Genomic DNA, 27,044 nt, shown 5'->3' with positions numbered 1-27,044 from the left:
TTTCTCATTTCAGGGCACAAGAAAAGGTAGGCTAGTCAAGATCCTGGAGGAAAATTTGATTCAGTTGTTCAGTGGTACTGAGCCACAAGAATGCCATTCCTTAGTGGGCAGCCAGTGGGTATGGCATGTGACTGGGAAGACAAGATGTGGGAGATCTGTTTCTCGGCAAGATGAGGGGGGTAGTCAAAGGTCTCAGAAAGTCACTCCACATACTTAGGGATGGACTTCTCTTCACTGCAGATGAGATGATCACAGGCAGCTGGGCTGTATGGGAGGACTTCTTCATGTGGTTTGTTTGCAGGTGTTAAAATAGAGGTACTGCTGATTATTGATAGTTTTGATGTGGATGGAGGTACTTGTTGAGCCAACTGTGAGGTGGAGGTCAATAAAGTAAGCTGACCAGAAGAAGGCAAAGCAAATGGGAGGAGAAGGTGTTGAGGTTCTGAAGGAATGTGGATACGCTGTCCTAACACTCAGTCCAGATAATGAAGATGTCATCAGTGAATCTAAACAAGGTGAGGGGTTTGGGATTCTGAGTGGCTAGGAAAGATTCATTTTGATGGCCCATCAATAGGTTGGCACACAAGTTTTTATTTATTTATGTCCATGGACCACTGTGTACAATGGTACTGGATAAGTCATGTTTACATGGAGTTAGAAAAATTACACAACTATTAAAAGTTTCAAAATTACACAACTGAATGCATGTATCAGTAAAATGGCTATGTGGTGGGTTGCAAACAAGCCTAATTCATATAATTATAAATATTTGATTAATTAAAGTTATAGGATAAAGTGCTGCCTCACAGGTTTCGATTCACTGAATGTAACTGGGATATTTATAGTTGATAAAGCTGACTTACAGATTTAATTTAAGCTAAAGTGGTACTCAGCTGACTTTTATTGCAAAGTTCTTAACAGGGTTTCAAGAAACTGATACTGATGTGGTTTTGCATGAACTGTTGACAAGAAGAAAGTATGTGGTAAGTCAAGAATTTATTTTGAAAATCAATAATGCAGTAAAATATAGTGTGACACAAGAATCATTTGACTGGTGCATCTCAGAAAAAAATCTCAGCTTTATAACTAATGACAGGTATGAAATCTTTGAGTATGAAGACTGAATATACTGATTCCACATACAATAATAAGTTATTAAGTTAACTCTCTCTTCTGCAAAACGGAAGTTAAGTATGCTACTGATCTAAATAGTGTTAACAAAGATTATACAAGTGACATATTTGAAATCAACTGGTTAAAATCACGAAAAATTTGAAACTACATAAGTGTAATCAAGCCAAATTCACCTTTTGGCAATGTAAATTGGCTTGCTGTGAAAGAGACAACCCGTAAACTCCTTCTGATGAAATTCTGTATAGTAAGCAGGCACAGCCTCATGCAAAGGTCATATGCCAACATAGAAACATTGGCCACAAACATAAAACTTTAAAAAATTGTCACTTTGGCAGAAGTAAATAGTGATGTAAGAGAATATGTCAACACTCCAAAGAATTGCAGAAGGGAAAAAGGTAAATGGTGAAGATATTTTAAGTACAGTTAACATACTTTTACTTCATTTTCTGCAAAAAGAGGAAAATGGAAGAGCTACCATATAATCAGAAAGCATACTGCAGAAGTGACAAGCTCAGCAAACATGCACTGTCCCTGGAGGCAGCAGAGATTTCATCGCAACCACACTTTGAATCCAAAGGAACGGAAAATGAGTAGTAATAAACAGAGTAACAGATTTGAATACTTTCATCTTTGTACTCAGAAAAGTTCTTTAACATTTTTAAAAAATCTGAGAAAGCAGGACTATTACTAGCTACTGAAGCACGAAATATGTGCATGGCTTAAAGAAATAGTTATTAATGGTATTGAGTCTAATGGAATATGACAGTAGTATATTATTGTAGATCTAGACACAGACGTGTGCTACTAGTAACAAATGTACTCAGTAAAGTACCTAAGTGACTATATTACACATCACGTCTCAGAAATATGTTTTGAAGTAGCAGACAAACAAATACAATTTAAGGATGATAAAGATTTGTGTCAGGAATTTATTGCTCATATGTTCAAATATTGAAAACTTTATCCAGTACATATATGAATTAATAGGTGAAACGTGAAGCCCTTCCCAATTACAACGGCAGTGAATCTTATTATAAATAAGCTGAAAGATGGTGTATACAAAAAAATGTTCACCAAATTTTAATGGAAAGCAATCTCAAGTTTGTTTAAATAATCTCCTAAAGTGGCCCATACAGGAACATCAGAAAAATTAATAAGCTATGTTCTGTCTAACATGGCCACAGACAGATATAAAGACCAGGCTGTGAATGTTGTGACTCACCGATTATTCAAAGTGCCGCCGCGCAATTACGCACGTCCTCTACATGCGGCGCTGTCTGCCAGCCATGCAGCAGCTGCGCCACCTAAGCGGCCAGTCGAGCAGCGGCCGCTAGACTGAGACTCAGTGTTTATTCGAAGGCTGACGTGTACACATGTCAACTTACTCTGTGACTTATATGTGTTGTTGTCTCGTTCCGAAATATATGTGTTAAACTTGAAGTTCTAACAACTGGCGACGAGGATGGGATTTTTCCTTTTCACCGTTGACTCACAGGGTTCCATGGCTACTGTCGAGCAACTCTTGCAAAATCTCCTTGAACAGCAAACGCTTCTAACAGCGGCGATTCGCGATTTCGTCGCGGCATCAAATGCGGGGCGTTCCTCATCGTTGGCTATACCTCCTTTTCCTCCTTACGACGGAAGACTGATCTGATTATGAAAAATGTCTTCAACAGCACTTCTTGGCATTTCATGTCACGGACGAACAACCATGTAAGTCTCTGTTCCTTTCCTGGATTTCACCTCAAATGTATCGGTTGTTGTCGCAATTGGCTCCTTTGAAGGATCCTGGGTCTTTGTCCTTTGCTGAAATGTGCTCACTTCTGTCTGTCTATTTTCAAAAGCAAACGCATGTGGTAGCCTCTCGTGTTGCCTTTTATCGTTGTCAAAAACAACCAAATCAATCCTATCGCGCTTGGGCTGCTGAATTTCACAGCCTGTCGAAAGTGTCAATTTGTCACTGACGTTCACAAAGAATCCTATGCCGATTCCATGGTACGGGATGCTATTATCCAGTCGGCGCCCGACAAAGAAGTTCGGCAACATGCCCTTCAGTTGGCGAATCCGACTCTAGATGAAGTTCTCTCCATTGCGCAGTCTTTTGAAATTTCTCGCGCCGCTGGGGCGCAAATAGAGGCGTGGGGTGATGTCGGGGAAATACAACCTCTGTGCGCTGTTGACGACGCGTGTGGCGCGTCCCCGCGGGCCGACGTGGCCACAGTGCGCTCCCACGCGCAGCCTCGGCCTAGCTGTAAACAACCCGCTAAGAAACTGCAGCAAAATCCCCGGCAACTTCCTTCATGTCCGCGGTGTTTTACGAAACATTCACGTGAGGATTGTCCCCAACGTTGGGCTGTGTGTCACAATTGCAAAAAGAAAGGTCTGGTGTCTTCCGTTTGTAAATCCGACCGCATACATGATGTTCATGAACATGATGCTGATTCTGATTCTGTGTTGTCTGTCAATTGCACTTCTTCCCTTTCAGGGAAGTTATTCCTCACTGTCCAAATCCTTGGTCGAGATGTTCGCATCCAAGTGGATACCGGTACTGCTGCCACTATAATTAATTCTCAGACGTATCTTCAGCTGGGTTCTCCACTCCCGTCCCCTGTCACTCAGCAATTACGGATGTACAATAAACAGAAGATTTCTCTCTTGGGACAGTTTAATGCTGAGGTATGTTACAAATCCGTCGTTCGCACTGTTCCCATATTTGTGGTAGACCAGAGCAACGCAGAAAATCTTTTTGGTTTCGATGCCTTTTGCATTTTTGGGTTCTCCATAGATGACTCTGTCAATATTGTCTCTGACGCTATTCCTTATGCTCAACTGGATTCCTTGTCGACGACATTTTCGTCCCTTTTTTCTCCTGGGTTAGGCCATGCAAACGACTTTGAAGCTCATATCACGCTCAAACCCACTGCTCGGCCTAAGTTTTTTCGGGCTCGGCCCATTCCTGTGGCCCTTCGTGATCGGGTAAAACGGGAGCTGGATCGTCTCACTGCTTCAGGGGTCTTGCTTCCTGTCACTTCCAGTGAGTGGTCCTCTCCTGTCGTTGTAGTTGCTAAGCCAAATGGTGATATTCGTCTCTGTGGCGATTTCAAAGCCACTGTAAATGCTCAATGCCTCATCGACACTTACCCTATGCCCCGTCCTGAAGAACTGTTCACTAAACTTGCTGGAGGCCAGTAGTTTTCTAAAATTGACCTGTCAGAAGCTTATCATCAACTTCCTCTCAACGCTGCTTCCTGGCAGTTTCTGGTCCTTAACACGCCTTTCGGCCTCTATCAATACCAATGCTTGCCATTCGGGGTTGCTAGCACCCCTGCTCTCTTTCAGTGATTCTTGGAACAATTATTGCTCCCTGTCCCTGGGTGTATCAATTACATGGACGACATTGTTGTCACTGGCTCCACCACTGAAGAACATCTTCAAAATCTCTGCACACTTTTTCATGTCTTACAGACTGCCGGTCTTAAGTGTAATCTTCAGAAATCACAATTTTTTCAGGCCTCTATCACGTACTTGGGGTTTCAACTCTCTCGGGATGGTATTCGTCCGCTTCAACAAACTGTCACTGCGATCGATGCCCTTCCTCGCCCTACATCTGTTAAGGAACTGCAGGCCTTTTTGGGGAAAATAGCATACTATCACAAGTTTTTACTGTCTGCGGCTTCGGTGGCTCAGCCGTTGCATCGCCTGTTGCATAAAAACGTGCCTTTTCACTGGTCCGCGTCATGTGACGCAGCTTTCCAGAAATTAAAGACTATGCTGAAACAGGCCCCGTGCCTGGCTACTTATCAACCTGGCCAACATCTTGTTCTTGCCACAGACACCTCTCAATATGGGGTTGGGGCAGTCCTTGCGCACCGTTTTTCTGACGGTTCGGAACAACCCATTGCTTATGCCTCCAAAACGCTCACGGATGCCCAACAAAAGTATTCTCAAATTGAGAAAGAAGCTTTGGCCATCATTTATGCTCTTCATAAGTTTGGTGTTTTTCTCTATGGATCTAAATTTCATCTTGTTACGGATTACAAACCACTGTTTCCTTGTTTCATCCATCAACGTCACTTCCCGACAAGGCTGCACACCGCCTCCAGCTTTGGGCTCTTTACTTGTCCCGTTTCAGTGAACAATGTTGTTGCTAGCTATTTTGAGCAGTTAATGATTTATGAGCTGAGGCCCACAATTTGTAGGGGTACAATGAAGATGAACTAAAACATAAAATTCTGGTAGTTTAGAATTGCTACTCAACATTACAAAACCTGTAGACATGGGCTGGAAAACTTTCTGTGATATTTTAAAAGATCCCATAAACATTGTTCATTGATAGTTATCCAGAACTGTTAATAGTGAACAAGAAATGAATTCTCACAGAAACTATAATTATTAGAGAAGATCTATGAGAGCTATACAAAAATTATCATAAAAAATAAAGGACAAGCCAGCTGTGAAGCTTACATGCAGTAGAAGTATACAGTGCAACAGTAAGAGAACCTAAAGCTCATGACTAACATCTGCAAACTACAATTTTATCTAACATTCAGAGACTTAACTTTTGTTCCTCATAGATGAACTGCAGCCTCAAAACTTGTTCAGGAAAAAGATGGATTACATAGCATGTCATCAAGAATGGTAAAATGATGTGCCTAGTGTTCTGTGAAGTCTCTGACAATTTTGTATACGTATAGTAATGAAGGAAAAAAAGCCTGAAACTGACCAAGATAGTGACAACATATTAAGGTGGGATAACAGAAGTTATAGATGAATAACTATCATACCTATTCTGTCTAATATAGAAGATACAGTCATGAAGGAAAAACTAACAAATTTCATACACATATGTAACATCTTAAATAGATCTCTGCATGGTTGTACAGTGTGAAGATACAAAACATGTGTAACAAAGGCCTTGATATTTTGTTAGAATGTTTGTCATATTAATCTGCTACTAAAATTGTACTGTTATAGCGTAGGAGGGAATTTTTGTAATCACGCAGGACATATTAATGGATGATGCCATACTACTGATATGTTTCATTACACTTATGTCCAGCAAGGTCACTGTGAGTGACAGCATCTCCAGGCAGCAGAGCACATAGGCCCTTCAGCCAGATAATTTCAAGTCAAATGGCTGCAGGCCTAATCTCACTTCTATTTGACACTTAATGTGTCTCCATGGCCAAATTAAGTACTGATTACGACTCTCCACTACACCAACCTTAAGAATTACACAACATTTAGTCTGTTTCAGTGTGTTTATTAGTGGTAATAAATTACTTTTGTGATATAAATTGGTGATGACCATGGAAGATGTTCCAGTTCCAATTTAATCAGGTAACACACGTATGGATGTGAGTTTTTTGACTTGTGGCAACAGCATCTTAATCAACATCATGAGTTGCTGAAATACTGGAGCAGCTTGGCTCATAAACAGCCACAATCTTTACCAGCTATTGGAGCTTTCCACCCATTTAACAATGAATAAGAGGCGTGGGCCCTTTACCAGAAGCACTTAGCACTACATTTCCAGGCAAGTGACAATCAGTGTCCATAATAGCATGGGCTTCTTTGCCACCCCACTAACTCCTAGTAGCATTATTTCAAGCAAGAATTGGCCCCATTGTCTGACCAATCAGAGGTAACTCTTTCAGACATTTATGCTTTGTAGACAGAACATTTTATGCTAAAATGCATTTGGCTGCAGCTCAATTAGAATTTTTTTGGGCCACAAATCCCTCAAAAATTTATTTTTCATGGTTCACAGATCTTCAAGGATTCAACAGAAAGTGTAAAATTACATGGGGTTGTGGGCTACTGTAAGAAGAAAGTTTAATTAGGGATTCTGTAATTTGTCTTGCCCCTGATACCAATGTATGCCTACTAGCAGCTCATGTTTTTTAAATTACCCAAACTGCAAACATTTTCATTGACTTTGAACTGTCTATCATAGCTCCAACAAGGACATACAAAATTCAATGGAAATTTACTTTTGTTCCTAATATGGTAAACATGTCTTGTCTGGTAGGAACCAGCCATCCCCAGTGTACTCCACCTCACATGTTTCAGAGATGTTGGGGTGGACATTTTTAGTTATTGCCTAGTTGTTCTGACTGTTTCACTTTGCACCCTTGTCAGAATTTCCCCTGTTAAGGTACAGAGTACTGATAGTGTTTTTGTGCTGTGTGAAGTAATTGACACTTTACACTTCCAGCTTTCATTGTTATTTTAGCCTGATCTGAGGACAGCCCTGAATTTTCAGGCAGAGATTGATTTAAAACATTCTGTAGTGTTGCATTTTTTAAGTCCACCACATTTTGTTGGTCCTTTGGGATGAAGTGAAACTGGAATTAGAGAAGTTGGAACAACAACATGTGCTTTTGTCTACTTTCTTTAGTCAATGGCCCTCTCCTTTCTGTGGTCATACAGAAGCCATACACCTGTGTGGTGACTTTTAAACCATCAAACGCATACGTGGTAGTGGATTCCAACTCCTTACTCTGGCCTGGTGAACTCTTTATACAAATTAGCTGGCAGTTAATTCTATTCAAAAATTGACTTGATGGAAGCTTATTTGTAGCTTTTGTTGGCTGAGGAATTCTGTATCTATACTCTGCAAACCACTGTGAAGTGCTTGACAGAGGCTACATCCCGCTGTGTTACTGTTATTATGGTTTCTTCCCATTCCATTCAAGTATGGATCATGTGAAGCATTAGTCTAACAGAATATGAAAGTGGTATATTATTGTACATTCAGCCATAGAAGTGTTTGAGTATCAATAAATGTGAACCATGAAGTACCTAAGTGACTGTTCCACTTCTTTTGTAGTAGCACACCTCCGAGCATGCTGTAATTAATGTAGTCTTGTTCTCATGATCACTATTGAATGCTTACTCATGATCACTATTGAATGCTTATGCAAATCCTTTCAGACAGGACTTCATTGTATATAAGTGCATCATCTGCAAAAGTATGAGGTCACTATTAATAGTGCCTGGAAGATCATTAGTATACAACACGAACATCAAGGGTCCCAACATACTTCCCTGGGACACATAAGTTATTTCTCCATCTGTCGCTGACACAACATCCAAGACAACTTGCTACATCCTCTCCACCAAAAAAATCCTAAGTCTAGCCAACAAATTTTGCTTGATACCATATGATCATACTTTAGATAATGAGCATAGATGTGTCAAATACTTTTCAGAAATCAAAAAATACCACACCTACATGACTGCCTCGATCCAAAGCTTTCATTATGTCATGTGAGAAATGTGAGGCAGATTTCACATGATCAGTGTTTTTGGAATCTATGGTGGTTAGCATGGAGGAGATCATTCTGTTCAAGATATCTCCTTATGTTTGAGCTCAAAATATGTTCTAAGATTTCACAACAAATTGATGTCAAGGATACTGGATGGCAGTTTTGAGGAACACTTCTATCACCCTTCTTGTAAACAAGACTGACCTATGCTTTCTTCCAGCTAGTGGACACAGTTTTTTTATTCAAGGGTTCTACAATAGACTATAGTTAAAAAGAGGGCTAACTCAGCAGCAAATTCAGTGTAGAATCTGACAGGGACTCCATCAGGCCTTGGAGCTTTGTTCAATTTTAATGATTTCAACTGTTTCTCAATACCACTGACATTAACATTTATTTCACCCATCTTTTCAGTGACATGCAGATTAAATTGGGTAATTCTCCTTGGTTTTCCGTTGTAAATGAACATTTGAAAATGGAGTTAAGTATTTCAACTTTTGCTTTACTACCCTTAATTTCAGTTCCCGGCTCATCCATGGGTGACTAGATGCTAACTTTGGTGCCGCTAGCAGCAAACAGATTTACCAGAATTTTTGGGGGTTTTGTGAAAGATCATTTGACAAAATTCTGCTATAGTAGTCATTGAAGGCTCCATGAATCACTCTATTGACAGCCAGATGTATTTCATTCAGCATGTATCTAAAGCCCTATGCTTTTTTTACATCTATTATGCATTAGTCTCTGTTTCTATAGAATTTGCATATCATCGGACTTGGGCTGGACAGCAAATTTTTACATTATTGTTCTCATGTGCCTGCATGATTCTGGTGCCCTGTTCACTGCTGCTGTATTTTTGTGTGTTGGCTGTTCCAACAATGAACTGAAGATACTAAAGTTTTTGATGAAGAGTTTACTTTCATTCCTGCACCTATTTTGTCAGAGCAATAGATTTAGAATCGTTTCAATTAATTAAACAGCAACAGCAGCAATATGACCAAAAACAATAGCAGTTAGATTTCCTTTGTCAGTTGGTTACAAATATGGAATGTGCCACCAACACTCTGCAACTCCCATCTGTGCACTCGACCACATGCTGAGCTTTTCCATCATTCCAAGATGCTAAGAAAGATTGGAACTTGTATGTGTGATGTGTGGTGTTTGCAGCAGCATTCCACAGCACTTCAGGTAAAGGACCCGTCTTTGCAAAAATCTTTATTCTTGTCTTGGAATGAGCCCAAAACATTTCATTTGCTTCACAAACTTGCTCCATTAAATGACCTTGCTGCATTGTTCTTTTCTGAAATGTGCAAGGTGCTCAGTGCTTACCAGGCAAATTCATGTAGTGGTTTCTTACTAGGAGTTTCATCAGCAACAAAGTTCTATCAAGTGTGGGTAGCCAACTCCAACGTTCAAGTAGGAAGTAACAATTTATATATGCTCAATGTAAACAGTCCTATGTCAATTCTCTGATATGTGGTGGCATCATCTTTTCTTCTCCAGATAGACAGGTACGTCATAAGGCATTTGCAGTGTCACATGCTGTGACTTAAAATTTTGAGGACATCATGGACATAGCACTGGCATGTTCATTTCCATAGAAAAGACATCCTTAACTGACACCCTCAGCATGCTCATCTGGTTCATGCTGCTTCTTTATGCAGTAACCCATGATCATTGCATGTTGGAAAGTATGCCTTCTTGATACCTGACCACAGCCATTTTTCCTTTATGTACTATTGGACACATTGAACAGTCACAGGCAATTTACATACCTTTCTCTAACAAAACATTTATATGTAATCATTCCACTTGGAACAGCATATGCACCAAAATATCATCATCAATTTGGTATTCAGCTGTGCTGATTGGTAAAGGTCTCATGGCACAATTGTTGCCTCTGGTAATTTTAAACACATACCAAGAGAGTGACTTTGTGGCCAACTTAAGTCTAGCATTAAGAATTTTGCTTAAACAATCAGAGAAAGTGGGAAATGGAGAAAGCAGTTTTTCAAAGCTTGAATTGATTAAAATGCACCTTAAGTCAAAAATGGGCCAGGCAGGACTTGTGGGCTGGCTGTGGTGTCAGTTGAAAATGAGCTAGCTGAATGTTCAGGATTCAATGAAGTTGTACAGGAGTTCACTAACACCATAGCAAAAAATCTATCTGTCTTATGGGGTAGGTGTATAAACAGATGTTTATTTTTTATTTTTGTGGCAGAGTAGATTGCTAAATGTCACCTGTTTGGGCAAACACATTGTTGGGCATGCTATTTCACATACAATGGTATGTTTTCTTTTTCTTGTTCCCTGAAACACAAATTAAGCTCTGAACACACTGACATCATTTGGAATGTTTTGTGTGTTTTGAAACTCTTGCCATTGAGTTGGTTGGTTGGATTAAAAGAGGGGGAAGGGACCAGACTATGAGGTCATCAGTCCCTTGTTCTGAATAAAACAATGCCACAAGTGTGAGAATAAAACAAACCAGACTGACAACGCAAAACGGGATGAAAGGAAAAATCACAAGAACGATGAAGGGCAACAAGCATGTAAATGGATAAGAGGAGACAAGAAAACCACAGAAACGCAAGAAACGGGATGAAGAGATTAAAACAACAAAGCAGATTACCATGGCTGGCTGACCATGAGAATAAAAAAGGAGAAGCCAGCCACTCTGCAACACATTAAAACCTCCACCCTAGAAGCACTAGGGTGGAGGACACAGAGGAACAAAGGACATGCACTAAAACTTAGATGAAATGATAAAACCCACCCTCTTGAAAAAAAACGTAAAACTAAATCAGCCGATGACGCGTTGTCAGATAAAATTAGTGGCAACGAGTCGGGTAACCCAGGATTTCGTCGCTGGGCAATCAAAGTGGGTCAATGCACCAGAATATGGGCCACTGTCAACTGGGCGCCACACTGACGCTCAGGCGGGTCTTCACAGTGCACCGTGGGTTGCCCAAGCATGGCTAATGCGGAGCCGACAGAGGACAACTGATTCCCTGCGAGAGGCCCACACGGAAGACTTCCACACATTTGTAGTCTCCTTAATGACACACAGTTTGTTGTGTGTACTGTTATGCCATTCCGTCTCCCAAAGTTGAAAAACCCTACGGCGTAAGTCAGAACGCAGGTCAGGTTCAGAGATGCCCATCTCCAGAAGCGGTTGGCAAGTTCATTGCCTGGGATGTTGACGCATCCTGGGGTCCACACAAACACCACTGAATGACAGGACCGGTCCAGGGCATAGATGGACACCTGGATGGACACTACCAAAGGATGGCAAGAGTAGCACTGGTCAATAGCTTGTAGGCTGCTCAAGGAGTCAGTACACAGAAGAAATGATTCCCCGGGGCATGAACGGATATACTGAAGTGCACAAGAGATGGCCACCAGCTCTGCAGTGAATACACTGCAGCCATCAGGCAAGAAAAGCTGTTCAAAGTGGCCTCCGTGGATGTAGGCAAAGTCAACATGACTGTCAGCCATCGAGCCGTCAGTGTAAACCACTTCAGAGCACTGGAACACGTCAAGAATCAAGAGGAAGTGACAATGGAGGCGGCAGGAATAACTGAGTCCTTAGTGTCATGCAAAAGGTCCAGACGAATGTGCGGCCTAGGTGTACACGATGGAGGTGTATGCAGATGGACTTGGATGTGAGGTGGTAAAGGGAAGGACTCCAGTTCAGACAGAAGGGATCACATGCAAACCACAATCGTTACCCCTGACCTGGGCTGCCAATTTGGGAAATGAACTGCCATGGGTGGAAAAAGGAGACAGTAATTTGGATGCTCAGGAGAACTACGGATGTGTGCAACGTAACTGGCAAGCAGTTGTGCACATCGGATCTGCAATGGAGGGACTCCAGCCTCCACAAGGACTCTGGCCACCGGACTCGTCCAAAAGATCCTGCCGCTAGGCAAATGCCACAGTGGTGCACTGGGTCAAGTACACACAATGCTGAGGGCACTGCCAAACCATAAATAAGACTCCCATAGTCAAGGTGGGATTGAACAAGGGCTTTATAGAGCTGCAGCAGAGTAGAACGATCTGTATCCAAGTTGGTACTTCCACTTAAGCTGATGAAGGTGAGGTAGCCAAGTCAAATGGGCATTGAAAACCAGTCCTAAGAATCAATATGTTTCCACTACAGTGATTGAATCATCATGGAGGTAAAGTTCTGGGTCCAGATGAACGGTACGACACTGACAGAAGTGTATGACACGACTTAGCAGCAGAAAACTGGAAGCCATGGGGGAGAACCCATGACTGCGCCTTGTGGAAGGATCCCTGTAAGTGCCGCTCAGCAACACTAGTACTGGTGGAGCAGTATGAAATGCAGAAGTCATCTGCATACAGGGATGGTGAAATGGAGGGCCCTACAGCTGCTGCTGACAGACCGTTAATGGCCACTAAAAATAGTGATAAACTCAGTACAGAACCCTCCGGGACCCCATTCTCCTGGATATGGGGGGGGGGGGGGGGGGGGGGGGGGGAGAGGGGGAGGGGGAGGGAGATGGGGAGGGGGGGGGGGGGGAGGGAACTACGGGAGGCACCAACTTGGACTGGAAAGTACAGAGCAACAGGAAATTCTGGACCAGGCCTTGGAGACCCCACTTGTATAATGTGGCAAGGATATGATGGCAGAAGCAGCCCTGACATGGAGCCAGTAGGCCACGTGACTCCAGGACCCAACCCAACCGCCAACACACCATACATTCCAGCAGCTTACAAACAATGTTGGTGAGGCTGCTGGGCTGATAGCTATCCACATCTCGTGGGTTTTTGTTGGATTTGGACACCAAAACGATGGTGCTCTCCCGCCATTGCAATGGGAAGATGTCATCGCACAATACCCGGTTGAAGATGATGAGGAGATGGCGCCTGTAGTCAGACGAGAGATGTTTAATCATCTGCCTATGGGTCTGATCCAGCCTAGGAGCTGTGTCGGGGCAATGTGCCGGGGCAATGTGCGAGGTCGCTGAGAAGCTCCCACAATGTAAATGAGGCGTTATAGGGTTCACTGTGGCATCTAGTGAACGAGAGGACTTTCCTTTCCATCCGCCTTTTGTGCATGCGAAAGGCTGGGGGGTAGTTCTTCGATACAAAGGCTCAAGCATAGTGCTCAGCAAAGTGCTCGGCAACGGTGTTTGCATCGGTACATAGCACGCCATTGATGGTAATGCCAGAGACAGCTGTTGGGGTCTGGTACCCAAAAAGACGTCTGATCTTCATCCAGACTTGGGAAGGTGACGTATGGTACCCAATGGTTGACATGTACCTCTCCCATCACTCCTGTTTCCATTGTTTTATAAACTGACATACACAGGCATGCAGCCGCTTCAAGACTACCAGATGCTCTAGGAAAGGGTGTCACTTATGTCACTGTAGACCTCGCTCTGTAATTGTAGAGTTTTCTGACGCTCTGTAATTGCCTCAGCGACTTCCGGTGACCATTAAGGGACTGTCTTTCGCCGGGGGCACCATAAAGAGTGAGGAATCGCGTTTTCTGCCGCAGAAACGATTGTGGTAGTCACCTGCTCAACCATCACATTGATGTTACCATGTGGGGCAGAGTCAACAGTGACATCAGAGGTAAAAGTTTCCCAGTCCGCCGTGTTTAAAGCCCATCTGGGCGGGTGTCCATGGGCCTGATGCCAGGGCAATGACAGGAAGATGAAGAAGTGGTCACTACCACACAGGTCATCATGTGCTCTCCAGTTGATAGATGGAAGAAGTCCTGGGCTGCAAATTGGTGCAATGGCTGAGTAACTACCTTGAACCACACTGAAATGTGTGGCAGTCCCATTATTTAAGAGGCAGAGGTCGAACTGAGACAGTTAAGTTTCGACATCTTTGCCTCGGCCAATAAGCACGGCGTCACTCCACAAGGGGTTATGGGCATTAAAGCAGGTGTAAAGCTTAACAGTTGCCATAGCTCAGCCAGGCAGTGGAAAAACCACAGCGATTCCACTGGAGGATGACATCCTTGTGAGACTGGGAAGGCATGGATCATTCAATGAGGCAGTTTATGCCCCATGGTCACCTACTGCCACCGACTTTTTGCCTGAGCAGTCTATATCCATTGTGTCTGAGGGTCGTGCAAGATCTAGGTCCTCAGCAGATACCAGAATCTCCACCCCCATCCTCAGAAGTAGAACTTGTGGTTAGCGGTGGTGTGGGTGCCACCACAAGTTCCTTGTTCTTAGAGGTCTTCTTTTTCGATTTCTAGTGCAGTTCCTTGGGTTTCCCTGGCTGGTAGGACTTCACTGCATCAGTCTCCATGACTGAGAGTGAGTGTAAAGCCCTACGACCAGCTGCTTTTGGGCTCTTCAGCCACTGGCGGACGTCATCATTCCCACTAGCAGAAAGCTGGGAAGGGAGTGACCCAAGGAACCCCTTCCTACCAAGAGGAGCCGAAAAAGCCTTATACTTCTCTGGCTCAGAAGTGTGGAGTGAAATCCCCGATGGTTGGGGAGGGGGGGGGGGGGGGTGTTGCTGCTCCCAAAGTAGGTGGTGTGTGAGCAACAGAGAGGGAAGTGACCCCCCACCATCAAGGGGGCAGGTGTAGTCTCCTGGTTGTGAGAGGCAACAGGAATTCGAGGAAGTGATGGGGCAAGAACTGTTCTCGTAGCAGCAGCGTATGAGAAGGTCATATCCACAGGATATAGGCACTCAAATTTCCTCTTAGCCTCAGTGTAGGTCAGTCGGTCCAGGGTCTTATATTCCATGATTTTCCTCTCTTTCCGTAAAATCCTGCAGTCTGGCGAACAAGGTGAATGATGCTCTCTGCAGTTGACACAGATGGGAGTTGGGGCGCATGGCGTATTGTGATGCGATGGATGTCCACAATGGCGACATGTGACACTGGAAGTACAGTGGGAAGAAATATGGCTAAACTTCCAGCACTTAAAGGACCACATCGGGGGGGAGGGATATATGGCTTGATGTCACAGTGGTTGACCATCACCATGACCTTCTCGGACAACATGCCACCCTTGAAGGATAACATGAAGGCACTGGTGGCAACCTCATTATCCCTCGGACTCTGATGCATGCACCAGATGAAATGAACACCTCACCACTCTAAATTGGTGTGCAGCTCATTGTCAGATTACAAAAGAAGGGCCCTATGGAATATAATACCCTGGATCATATTTAAGCTTTTATGAGGCATGATGGTAACAAAAACATCCCCCAACTTGCCACAAGTGAGTAATGCCCATGACTGGGCAGCGGATGCTCTTTTTATCAAAACTGACCCAGAGCACATTTTGGACAAGCCCTCCACCTCCACAAACTTGTTCCCCAAATTCTCCACAAAAAATTGAGGTTTCATGGACATGAAAGATTCCCCATCAACTCTCGTACATATGAGGTACTGGGGCGAATAAGCTTCACTGCCATCCTTAGCCTGGTGTTCCTCCCATGGTGTGGCCAGGGAGGGGAACAACTTGGGCTCATATTTCTTAGCACTAAAGTTAGACTTTGCCCGCTTAGAGACTGCTGGCGGTGGACCACCAGCAAGAGATGACGTACTACACTTCATGATGTGTTATCTGCCCTGATGCCACCCACTCTGACCAGGAGCCCTCCCCACGGGTGCCACCCAGCCGCAGAAAAGGCCACCTGGCAGGATTCCGGGAGTCCCAATGCCCCAGTGTGATAGGCATCTACTCCTTGGCATATGTGGGGAGTTAACGGCACAGGCATTAGCAGAGCAATCCCTGTGTTGTCAGGGGGCTACAACTAACAGGTTACATGATAGCCCCACCACAACAGACTCGTTACCATGCTGGATATGAGGTACAAAAGTCCATCATCATCGTCGGCACAGGAAGTGACACTGCATAGTGCATGGTGGAAAACACACCCAAGAATGTGTCCTCGCCAAAGAGATGGAGACTGGGCGGGACTGCAACATGACGATGAGAAAGTGGGCTAAAGACTTCAATGCATGATGGACACGATGCACCATGTAAGGCGCCCTTCCCCAGCTGGCTCACTCTTCGGGAAAATTTTGAAAAATGGGAAGTCAAACCCTACAGGGGACCATCACATAAAGGCCGAAATGTTGACACTCCTTTTAGTCGCCTCTTACGACAGGCAGGAACACCTCAGGCCTATTCTTACCAATGGACCTGCAGGAGGTTCTTGCCAACGAGTGTGACCTACCACTGTTCAGCACTGAAGTGAACAGTCTTTCAGTGTGCAGTGAACAGGTGTGCTTTTCTTTCCTAGTCTTTGCAGTGTGCTACAAACATGTACATCATGTAAAGAGATATGTCTACGTAAATAGGGACTTTCATGAAACCTGTCACTCTCCTGTGTCATTTACAGCACAGCAAGAAATTGATATAAGCATAAATCTTGAATGTTGGAAGTACTTCGAGAACTCAGTTCACCTCTACTTCCAGCTTGTTACTCTCCCCGTGGTCATCATGGTGCTACTCCCTCTGCACTGCACACTCCTCAGGGAACAAGAAAGAGTGAAATGATTTTAGTTATGTATTCTGTGCATAACATATCTCTGACTGACATATTAATCTTGTAGTTATAACCCAAAATGTATTACACAATAAACATTTCACCTCTGTTTCACTGACTGGTGCTCTATACCTGGCTGTGGTCTTAAAGATGTATTTGCATCAAGAAGTTGTATGAGTAAATGTGATATGTGAAAGTAAAATGTCATGGGTGAAAGACATAGTGAAAAAGATCTACATCTGAAAATGCAAGGAGGATCAGTGAGGGGGAGGGGTGTTTTAAATTTTCATGTGGGCTGTCCCTGCATCCAAGTGCAGTGTTGCTCACTTGGTTAGCAATTTATTTGCTTACCAAAAGTAGCACAGTACAGGTGCTAGCATTGGGCTTAATGCCAATGCCTTGTTGTGATTACTATTGGAACCTAACCAAGCTTTCAACAACGCCACAGTTGTCTGTTTCCAGATTGATGATCACTTGCCTCACACAGTGGATTTACTTCTGCTAATGGCCCATCGCATCATACAGTCCACTCAGCAAGATCTCATGCTTTGCTGCACCTTAGTGGAGATCCTCCGTGGCCGACAGCCCCACATGGTGTTGCAGCTGTCCTGTCCTGCACCAGAACCTTAGGTGCATTCACATCCTTCAAAATACATCCAAGGTAACCCTGTCTGGGAGCACATTTTCCATCAGTGGCCTAGATGGGCACTGACAAATGTGCAAGCAACATGCAGTTGGTTAATGATCAACATGGATGTTGGTGGGGTACTGCTCTTCCGCCATAAGAACCAGCTGTGTCCTCAATGGAGTACCAACCCACTGTGACTGCAGTCTGAAGTTGTACATATTACTATGAAGTATAGCAACACATCTCACTTTCCTGTTACTAGACCTATGAAAGATGTGAAAAAAAGAGACTTTTATTAGTAGCAGTTGTAACGAGCATCTACTGTGCCTGAGTTTGTTGAAATTTATATGTGGATACGAAAGCAATGATGGTGCGTAATTTGGACAGGTCAGTGAGGGGTCACTTGTGCTTTGTAGTCATGCTTTGGATGTGCTGTAATCTCCAGAGAAGAAAGGGCCCTGATGACTGTGGTCAAGCACTAAAGAAAAATGAATGTTGTTTTATATAGATTCTATGCCATGCTATTATGAGTCATGTACGAATGGTTTTGGTCAAGCACTGAAGCATCACGTATGAACATGTTGTCTGAAAAGCTTTGTTAATTATCAGTTGTTGAGAGTTGAGAACGTACTGCATATAGAAGAATTATAGAAACTATGTTTTGAGATTCCATAGTGAGTTGTTTAAATGTAGAAGCTCTCTTATAGCTCTCACCCCTCTGCGGTTGGAAGAGAAGTCAGCAGTCAAATACATGGCACCACAAACAGGACCACAATGCGAAGAGAAAACACGACGGTGGCCAGAAAATTTGGAAAAGAAGGTAACTGTTATTACAGGGAGTAAGTAAAGACTTGGCATCCTGCAATATATCAACCACTTACAAATCAACCCACAACAAGAAAAACACCTCAAGTCACCACTGGTATGGAGCCCTCTTGCAACTGCCACTCCAATCCAGGAGCTGGATACCATGGGGGTGCCTCCATTTGATGAGCTGGTGGGCAATGATGATGCTGAGATGCAGCTGTAAGCATGTCAAAACCTCTACTAATGTCTGACAGCAGCTGTCTGGACACTGCCCTTATGGAAGAGCACCAAGCAGCTGATTTCCCATCAATGCTGTTGCTGTCCCTTGCTGCTGGTGCAATGGCTTCTGCATTGCCATTCCATGCAGAGTCATTCTCGTGCCTGTCTGAAGTGCTTCCTGCTATATGCTCCACCAGGCTGGAGACAGCTGATGGTCCAGCCCTGTGAAGGCAAATGCCTCTTTGAACGTGGATGAGTGAATGGAGGTGAACATCATCACTCAACAGTGACCAGAATGCCACTGTGCTGAAATTAGGTCTCCTGGGCGAATCCTGTGGCCTTCCCATCTCAAAAACAGTGCCACCCAATTAGCCCTCCACCCTGCACTGGCACCCCCAAGTAGGGCAGGGATGTGGTAGTGTGGCCACATATGCTGCCCACATGATTGCAGTATTCGTTCTTGGTGCCGCCTGTGAGAAGGCAAACAGGGAGCTGCTGCTTTGCGCATTGGTTGTGGCACCATCAGACAAGTGGTCGCGGCAGCACAATGACTATGTGGCCTTGCTGTCTTCTGCCTTAACCGTGCTCAGTGAAGGTTCCACTGACTAGGACAGTTCCATGATATTGTAAGACGAACATTGCATCTGATTCTGGTGCTCTGTTTACAGCTGTTGTATGTTTGTGTGTTGGTTGTATTCAATAAAATACTGTACATACTACACAGTCCTATTCCACTTGGGTAGAATTCACCCAACCATGGAGCACCTTGCATGACAATTTTGCAGGACCTTACTTGGTAATCATGTGGTTAATTCTTGTTTATTCATTTTCTTATTTACACTATGCTGTCAGGTTGTAGCAGATGACAATGACTACACTACCAGTGCCACAGAGAAAATTTATTCTATCAAAGGTGCCTTCCCCCTCCACCCACCCCTTAGGCACAGATACTGGTGTGCAGTTTACAGCAGCTACCTACCCATGATTTGCATCTGTAGTGGCATCAAACACACCACAAATACTATATGTCATCCTGCCTCCAACAGCCAGGTGCACCTTTAAGATCCCAATGTCAAAGGCTACCAGGACAGCCATATCCAAATTGGCTCTCAACAATTGCCTTATCCATGGCTGCAGATTCACAGTTGCCCCAATGGACACTGATTGACCTTTCACTACTGCTGCCTGCTCAAGTCAAAGAAGGAAGTCTTTTTGTGTACATGCTCCAGTCTGGCTGTGTACCTTTGGGTGGACCTTGGATTGCCTCTGGGGACCTATTTCAGTGCATAAGGCTGTCATTTGGTCCTGGTGACAACTGTGGGTGGGTTGGTCTGCAGGCATTGAATGGGCTTTAGTTGCAGCATCCAATCCAGACATCTCTGCCATGCAATGAGCTACCATAACGATATTTAGCATATAATGGATGATGGACATTTGGTCATTTCATCACCATCATGGCTGCCACTACTGGTTTCCATGGACTTTGACCCAATTTAAGCAGTGGTGGAGTTGCCACTGCTTCCAGCACCTTAACTTGAGAAGCCAGCTTCTGTTTCGTCACCTTCTCTGCCAGACTAGAGCATCAATGCCCTGGAATTCGCAGCCAGCCAGCCAGGACCTCACTTAGCACCATCCTGCTGCCACTACACTGAGGTCCCCCACATCAGCCAGATAGTTTTTGTCAAAAAATTCAAGGGGGGAGCCTCATTACATACATCCGCAGGCAGGCAGGACAGCTTCTCCATCTGGCATGTCATGTGGGCTCATCAGCCAGCTGATGTAAGGCCAAGTGGTCATAAGCCCATTCTCAATTTTGTCCGATTGCTACTATATTCCTCTCCGCAGCTGATTGCATATTGACAAAGAATCTGTTCTATATCAATTGCAATTGGGTGTTTTTTGGACTGATTATGTTTTTTGTTCACAACCACCAAGTCTGTTTGGGATCCGAACATACTGATGTCCATCCCACTTTGGAAGTTCTACTTTTAGCAGATTGTGATAATATTTTGGCAAAATACTTGATTTCAGTCCCACAAGCAAATAGTTCACATTGTCTTAATTCAAGTTGTGTTACTTATAATTTTATTCATTTGTAGACCTGGAAAATTCACAGGATAAGTAATGATGCCTAATCTATTGTGTGTTTCAGTGAAATGTTAATAAGTGACTTTCCTATTGTGTGTTTCAGTGAAATGTTAGTAAGTGACTTTCATGTCCTAAATTGGGGATAACAAAATGATTGGTGTCAGTATTATTTCTTTTGTTGAAAACATTGAATTAAATATAAAAATGATATTACTGTAAGAAGTTTCGACAGAAAGTTGCAGGGGGTGATGTGAAGGGCACCTAGAATTTAGTATTAGTATCAGTACTTTTATTCTGAAGCATATGTACAATGCCATTAGTGAAACATGATTATTATGCTGGTGACACATCTAAATAGCGATTAGCAAATCAACAAAAGCAATGGAAAAAAGATCTTGTCAGGACATTACATTGGCTGAAAAGCAATTAAAAATAACTATCAAAAAATTTAAAACAAACACAACTGAAAACACATTTTTTTTATTATTATTTACATTGGGACGCAGATTTAGAAGTTCTCTCTCACAAATTTCTGGGATTTTAAGTGGGTGAATTCATGAGATGAAAATATCAAATAGCCAAAATCTGCTCAAACACAAGTATAAACATTTAACAAAGCAAATATTTCACGATGAGAGGTCATATCTTACTTTATCGGGTGGTGTAAGAGAAATGCATATCCAGAAATTTTTGAACTTACAAAAGAGCAGTCAGGTTGTTATGTAGCAAATTATTACAAGTTGTCAGCTTGCATTGAAAGCACAGCTTGCCATGGAAATGGGAGGAGAGCAGATTTTGATTCTCATGTTGGCTACTAGGCCCAGCAAGCGATGTACTTGCTTAAGCTGCATGCGATACAAGTGCTCTCTATGAATCTGAAGAAGTACTATTAAATATTAATTGGTATTTTTCACACTTAGTATGAATTCTATGGATAGCACAACCATTATGTTAAAATTGCAAATCAAAAACCTCAGTACTTTCGGAGATATAAATATATACCTATAACATGTAATAACTCTAGCATTGAGAAACACAGTTAGGGGTTGTAATTTATTCATCTTTAGTATCAACTGAAACTATAATCAAGAGGACAGGATCATATAATCTAATTTTGTGGAATTTTCTTTAGTTTGATTACCATAGGTTTCTGACATAGTTAAGAGTACAATGGGAAATTATTATTTCATCATGTTTTAAAACTAATGTAAACGAATGTGTGAGAAAGTTGTTGTGCAATAGGGGACTTTTTGATGTCTGAGTGAGCTGGATTTTGTAAAAAGTCAGTCTTTTTTTTTTGGGGGGGGGGGGGGGGGAAGGTATCGTGTTTGTTTTCAGTAAATTTTATTTAGTTTAAACTATGCTGATTGAATTTGTATCAAAGTGAAGAAATTTTCTTGTTTGATTGGTTCTCACATCATTGACAAAGAGCAACTACAGTTTTCAGTATTTTGTCAAATTTTGAGCCTTGGAGTTATTTATTTAAGAAAAGGCATTCCTGTGCAAAGATTTCATCTCATCCATAAACTCCACATCACGCTTTGTGCAGATAATGAGACATTATGTTGAGCACTTCTTTATAGGAAGCCTACTGAATGACTGAATGTGTTAAAATAGTCATGGGTCAGTGATTGTTCAGGATGTTAAAAATATTGGGTCAGACTAAGTATCTTCTGGCTGCTTTCAGGTGGGAACTTGTTACAGAGACAGTCAGTAACATTGCATAAAAGATGTCGAGATGTTAAATATGGACCTGATAGCCATTTGCCTTGTTCTAAAGACAATACCCCAACTAAATCGAAATTTTTTGACATTTTTTCAAATGACTCGTGCAAGAATCCCGAAAGCTCGATAGTGTAACTAACTTTCAGATGCTACCCATGAACTGCAATTATGTGGCCTTTGTGTGGTAGGTATTTAATCAAATTTTTGTCAATGCTGCTTTTGTCAGCTAAACCAGTATCTGCCACCGCAAAGTGAAGGGGCAGATAACTAAAAGCCTATCCAGGTAGGTGGACAGATCATTTATAGGATTGTCAGTGCGCAAGTCACTCCACTGCAAGGTGCATACAGGAACATCCACCCAGAAAGTTTGCTAACATATTTTTACATATAAATTAATAGTAACCAAGGATCAAATGGAATTAAAACTGAAATTCAGAATATTCAATCAAACAATAAAAAAATATAGGCTGTAATAGTCCAAAAGCACCTTCAAATTTCAACCTATCACAAATTCGTAAGATTAAGAGTGAAAATAAATGCAAAGCTAAAAAGAAAGAGCCTCATCAAGTACGACATCAAGTATATAACTGGGAAGTAACCACAGACAAAAAAAGTAAAATTTCTGGCTCTTGGAAAATTAAAGTTATGTAGACACACAGGTGAAAGGAGCAATTATTTAAAAAGGTACTAATGTAATTAAATAAAAAAGTTGCAAATAGGAAAAAATAAGGAAAAATCTCAAGTTGAACTGCACAATTATTAAGCAGAAGCTGTGAGTTTCAAACAAATCATAATTATAACATGACAAGACATAATGAATATATACCAGTACTCAAAATACCTTTGAAAGGATGTGAGAAGATAGAATGAAAATGTAAACTGAACAACCAAAAACAATAAAAATATGAAGAAAACAAAACTGAAACTTATATTGAATAGACACTACATTTTATGAGTTAAGATGACATGGAAACTAACAAAACACAGAAAATTGTACAAACATTGCATAATTACATTAAATGTTCATGAAGTTCAAGTGAATACAATTTATATTGTTATACAGATGAATAACCATATCAATTAATCAGACAAGTTATAAATAAAGATAGTTATCAATGGAAATAATTACTTCCCAGAAGCAATACTGAATAAGACGTATAGATCCACTTGAGTTATGAGTGAGTGAGCAAGGGAGTGAATGAGTGAACAGAGGAAAGGTTCCTGGACACAATTGTGTTTCAATAGTTATTGTAACAGCTGGACAAAAGTTATACAAAAATAACTTACAAAATTATTATTAAGAGAATGTTTACAAAATAAGATCATTCTCAAAACTGGAGCAATGCTGTAGTAGTTCTTCTTCTTCTTCACAAAGAAGGAGACAGGCAAACTAATAAGAAGAACTATAGTTACCACCAACTTCCTTTCTGTTCAAAAATGGTTCAAATGGCTCTGAGCACTATGGGACTTAACATCTGAGGTCATCAGTCCCCTAGACTTAGAACTATTTAAACCTAACTAACCTAAGGACATCACACTCATCCATGCCTGAGGCAGGATTCGAACCTGCGACCGCAGCAGCAGCGCGGCTCCGGACTGAAGCGCCTAGAACCACTTGGCCACAGCGGCCAGCCTTCCTTTCTGTAATGTGTATGATATTCATTAAAATTATCACTAGTTGCATAGCAAAAAGATTACATTTGGTCAGTTCAAGGGACAATTTGGTTCTAGATGTGGTTGTAGAACAAAGCACTGTTCATAAGTTGTGAACAAAAATATAGAGTGGAGCAATGAATATAAATTACTAGAGTTTGAATTGGTTTCCACAAAAAATTTGCAGACATCCTCTTACAATCAAGGCATTGATTTAACTTTTATTAAAATACTACAGAGCATTTATTACAATACTGTAACTTCCACTGGACTTCATCTGTATAGTGCTAAATTCAAATCCGAAAGTGAAGTCAGATAAGTGGATTCTATAAAATAAAAGCTGGTGTATAAGTAGTTTCCAGGTATTTAAAATGGAAAGATGAAGAAGAAATGTGTTTTAATGGAACACATCTCAACAACCTTCATTTACCTAATGACATTGTACACTTTACCTCCAGTGATGACAGTCTTCAAAAACAATTGGAAGAACTTAAGGCAGTGAGTTGCAAAGTAGGCTTGATAATTACAGTAACAATGCAATAATGTATAACAAGCACAGTGAACAGAAAAGAGAACAGATTAACAATGAAGGCAAAGTACAAGTTGATGAGTCCTTGTAATAAGCACAGTTGATGACAATGACTGGATGAAGGAAGAAATAACTAGACTATTAAAAATGGATACGAAGCACTTTTGGTTAATTAAGTAGGTTTCCTCAACAAATGTAAATTTATAATCAGTGTATATTATGTAGGTTTTGACTTATGGTATAGAGAGATGGACTTTTAAGCACCTTTAAAGAACTGAGCAATTGAGACGTTCAATTTGGGAACACTGTCTGCTGCTGCTGTGTGTGTGTGTGTGTGTGTGTGTGTGTGTGTGTGTGTGTGTGTGTGTGTGTTGAGAGAGAGAGAGAACAGAAGATTTACTTGTTTTTCTCCATGCATACGGAGACTCATTACAAATAATGCAGCAAAAAATAGAGTCCAGCTCACAACATAAACAAGGATGAAGCTCTCCGAATTAAAGCTTGAATGATGGTGTCGAAGACATGACTACACACTGTCTGCATACAATCATGTAGTGAAGAGGCTCTAAGTGCTAGTAGGCATCTGGCTGCCGCTGGCCATTCTGCATTGCAGTGGCAGAGGATGCTCATGGCACGAAGCCACTGGAGGTGTGGCTCAGCAGGCATGCTCCATTGGTTCCACCAAATTCTGCAAGACAGCTATTGGCATTTAAAGGCAACTTGCAATTCCGTTGCCAACTTGGATGCCCCTACAGCAGTATCAATACAAAAAAACAACCAACAAGAGAATGACCTAATAAAAGGTGTGAAGTGGAGGAGCCATACAAATAAATGCATGTAAAGAGGTATGGTTTGGTTTAGATACATTGATGACACCTTTGAGATATGGACTCATGGTGAGGCTGACCTGTTAAAAATCCCAGGAAACTCTAAATGCATTCTTCCAATTAAATTTCACATGGTCCTGTTCCAAATCCCATGCCTCTTTCCTTGATGTTGGCCTCATCCTCACCAGCAGCCAGCTGCACACTTCTGTTCACAATGAACCCACAACAAACAACAGTACTTCCAGCTGCCATCCTTTCCACATCAAATGTTCCCTCCCATATAACCTTGGAATTCAACGCAAACATATTTGTTCAGATGCAGACTCTTTACAGCAGAACACCCCCATTCTAACCTTAGCCTTCATTGGACGTAATTACCACACCAGCCTACTTCAAAAGCAATTTCCCAGGGCATCACATCCAATCCTGATACTGCCGATCCTTCCAAAAAAAACTTCGGAGCACACCACGTGTCACTCAGTATTATGCTGGTCTTGAATGCTTCGATCAGTTACTTTATCAAGGGCATGACTTTGTAAAATACTGCCCTGAAATGAGATCCATTAGCCCACCACACCTAGAATAGCTTTTTGTTGCCCTGCCAATCTCTGCAATATGTTTGTAAGAACTTACACTCCTTCTGCACCCATCTCTCTAACCTATGAATAGCTTTTTGTTGCCCTGCCAATCTCTGCACCCATCTCTCTAACCTATGTTTCCTTCCCCTGTGACCATCCCCACTACAGGACTTGCCCTATGCACCCTCCTACCACCACCTGCACCAGCTCAAGTCACAGAAAGCTGATATCAAAATTTAAAAAGCAACAGAAGAAAAATATAAAAACAAAAATTATTTACAACAGAATGTACAGTAAGTAATATGTTACAGGGCCAGATCTACATTTCTACAAGGAACTCCTTTACAGTCTAAGAGGAGTGTGCTACAATTGAAGCCTTTCAACGTATCATCTGTAAGTCTGGGGTATATTACTCAAAATTTTTAGCTTTGGTAGAAACTACCCAGCCATGGCATGTACACAAAGCTATATAACATAAGAAGCTCATGCTACACACACACACACACACACACACACACACACACACACACACACACACACACACACCCAAGCAGTCTTCAGAGATCCTCTGCCACAAGAAGAGGATGCTCTTTGGACTGCGCACAGAGAGAATACTGCGACCAGAGTCTTGGTCCAAGACAGTTGCATATATCTCTGTTGGCTAATAAAGCTTATGTAAATGTATCCACTGCATTCATTATTTATGGTAGCCATAAATACTGGCCTGTGCTATGATCTACCTACAGACTTTTAGACCAGTCTGGACTCAGCCAGCTGAACCTAAAAGCAGTATTTAGAAAATGTGTAAGAAATTAAAAAAAAAACATACTGCACTTTTCTATTAGGAATGTACTACATAAGAAATCTGAGTATGATCACATGAGGTAATCAAAATTGCTCTTTTCTTACCCACTACTTGATGCTGCAGGAGGCGGATTCAGCTTTAGCTGGCAGAAACCAGGATGTGGGCTAGCACAGACCTGGAAATAATGTGAATAACTTGTAAATATACATTTTTTGGTGTTGTTGGTAAAGATATAAGTTCACTCTTTAGAGAATAACCTGTTGTGTGATATTTACTGGTTGAGATCACAG

General features: G+C 42.1%; 1 protein-coding gene across 2 annotated transcripts in view; it reads right to left on the bottom strand.

Moving 5' to 3' along the window:
* The window catches only part of LOC126475382 (cyclic GMP-AMP synthase-like receptor), a 259,124-nt gene that overhangs the window by 154,173 nt on the left and 77,907 nt on the right, over nucleotides 1-27,044 (bottom strand). For both annotated transcript variants that reach the window (XM_050103207.1, XM_050103208.1), the window contains one exon: nucleotides 26,859-26,929. In XM_050103207.1, coding sequence (XP_049959164.1) covers nucleotides 26,859-26,929 — 71 coding nt within the window. The remainder of the gene's footprint in view (nucleotides 1-26,858; nucleotides 26,930-27,044) is intronic.

This window comes from Schistocerca serialis, chromosome 4 (assembly GCF_023864345.2).
Source record: "Schistocerca serialis cubense isolate TAMUIC-IGC-003099 chromosome 4, iqSchSeri2.2, whole genome shotgun sequence".
Lineage (NCBI taxonomy): Eukaryota > Metazoa > Arthropoda > Insecta > Orthoptera > Acrididae > Schistocerca > Schistocerca serialis.
This window is presented reverse-complemented; position numbering and strand designations above follow the sequence as displayed.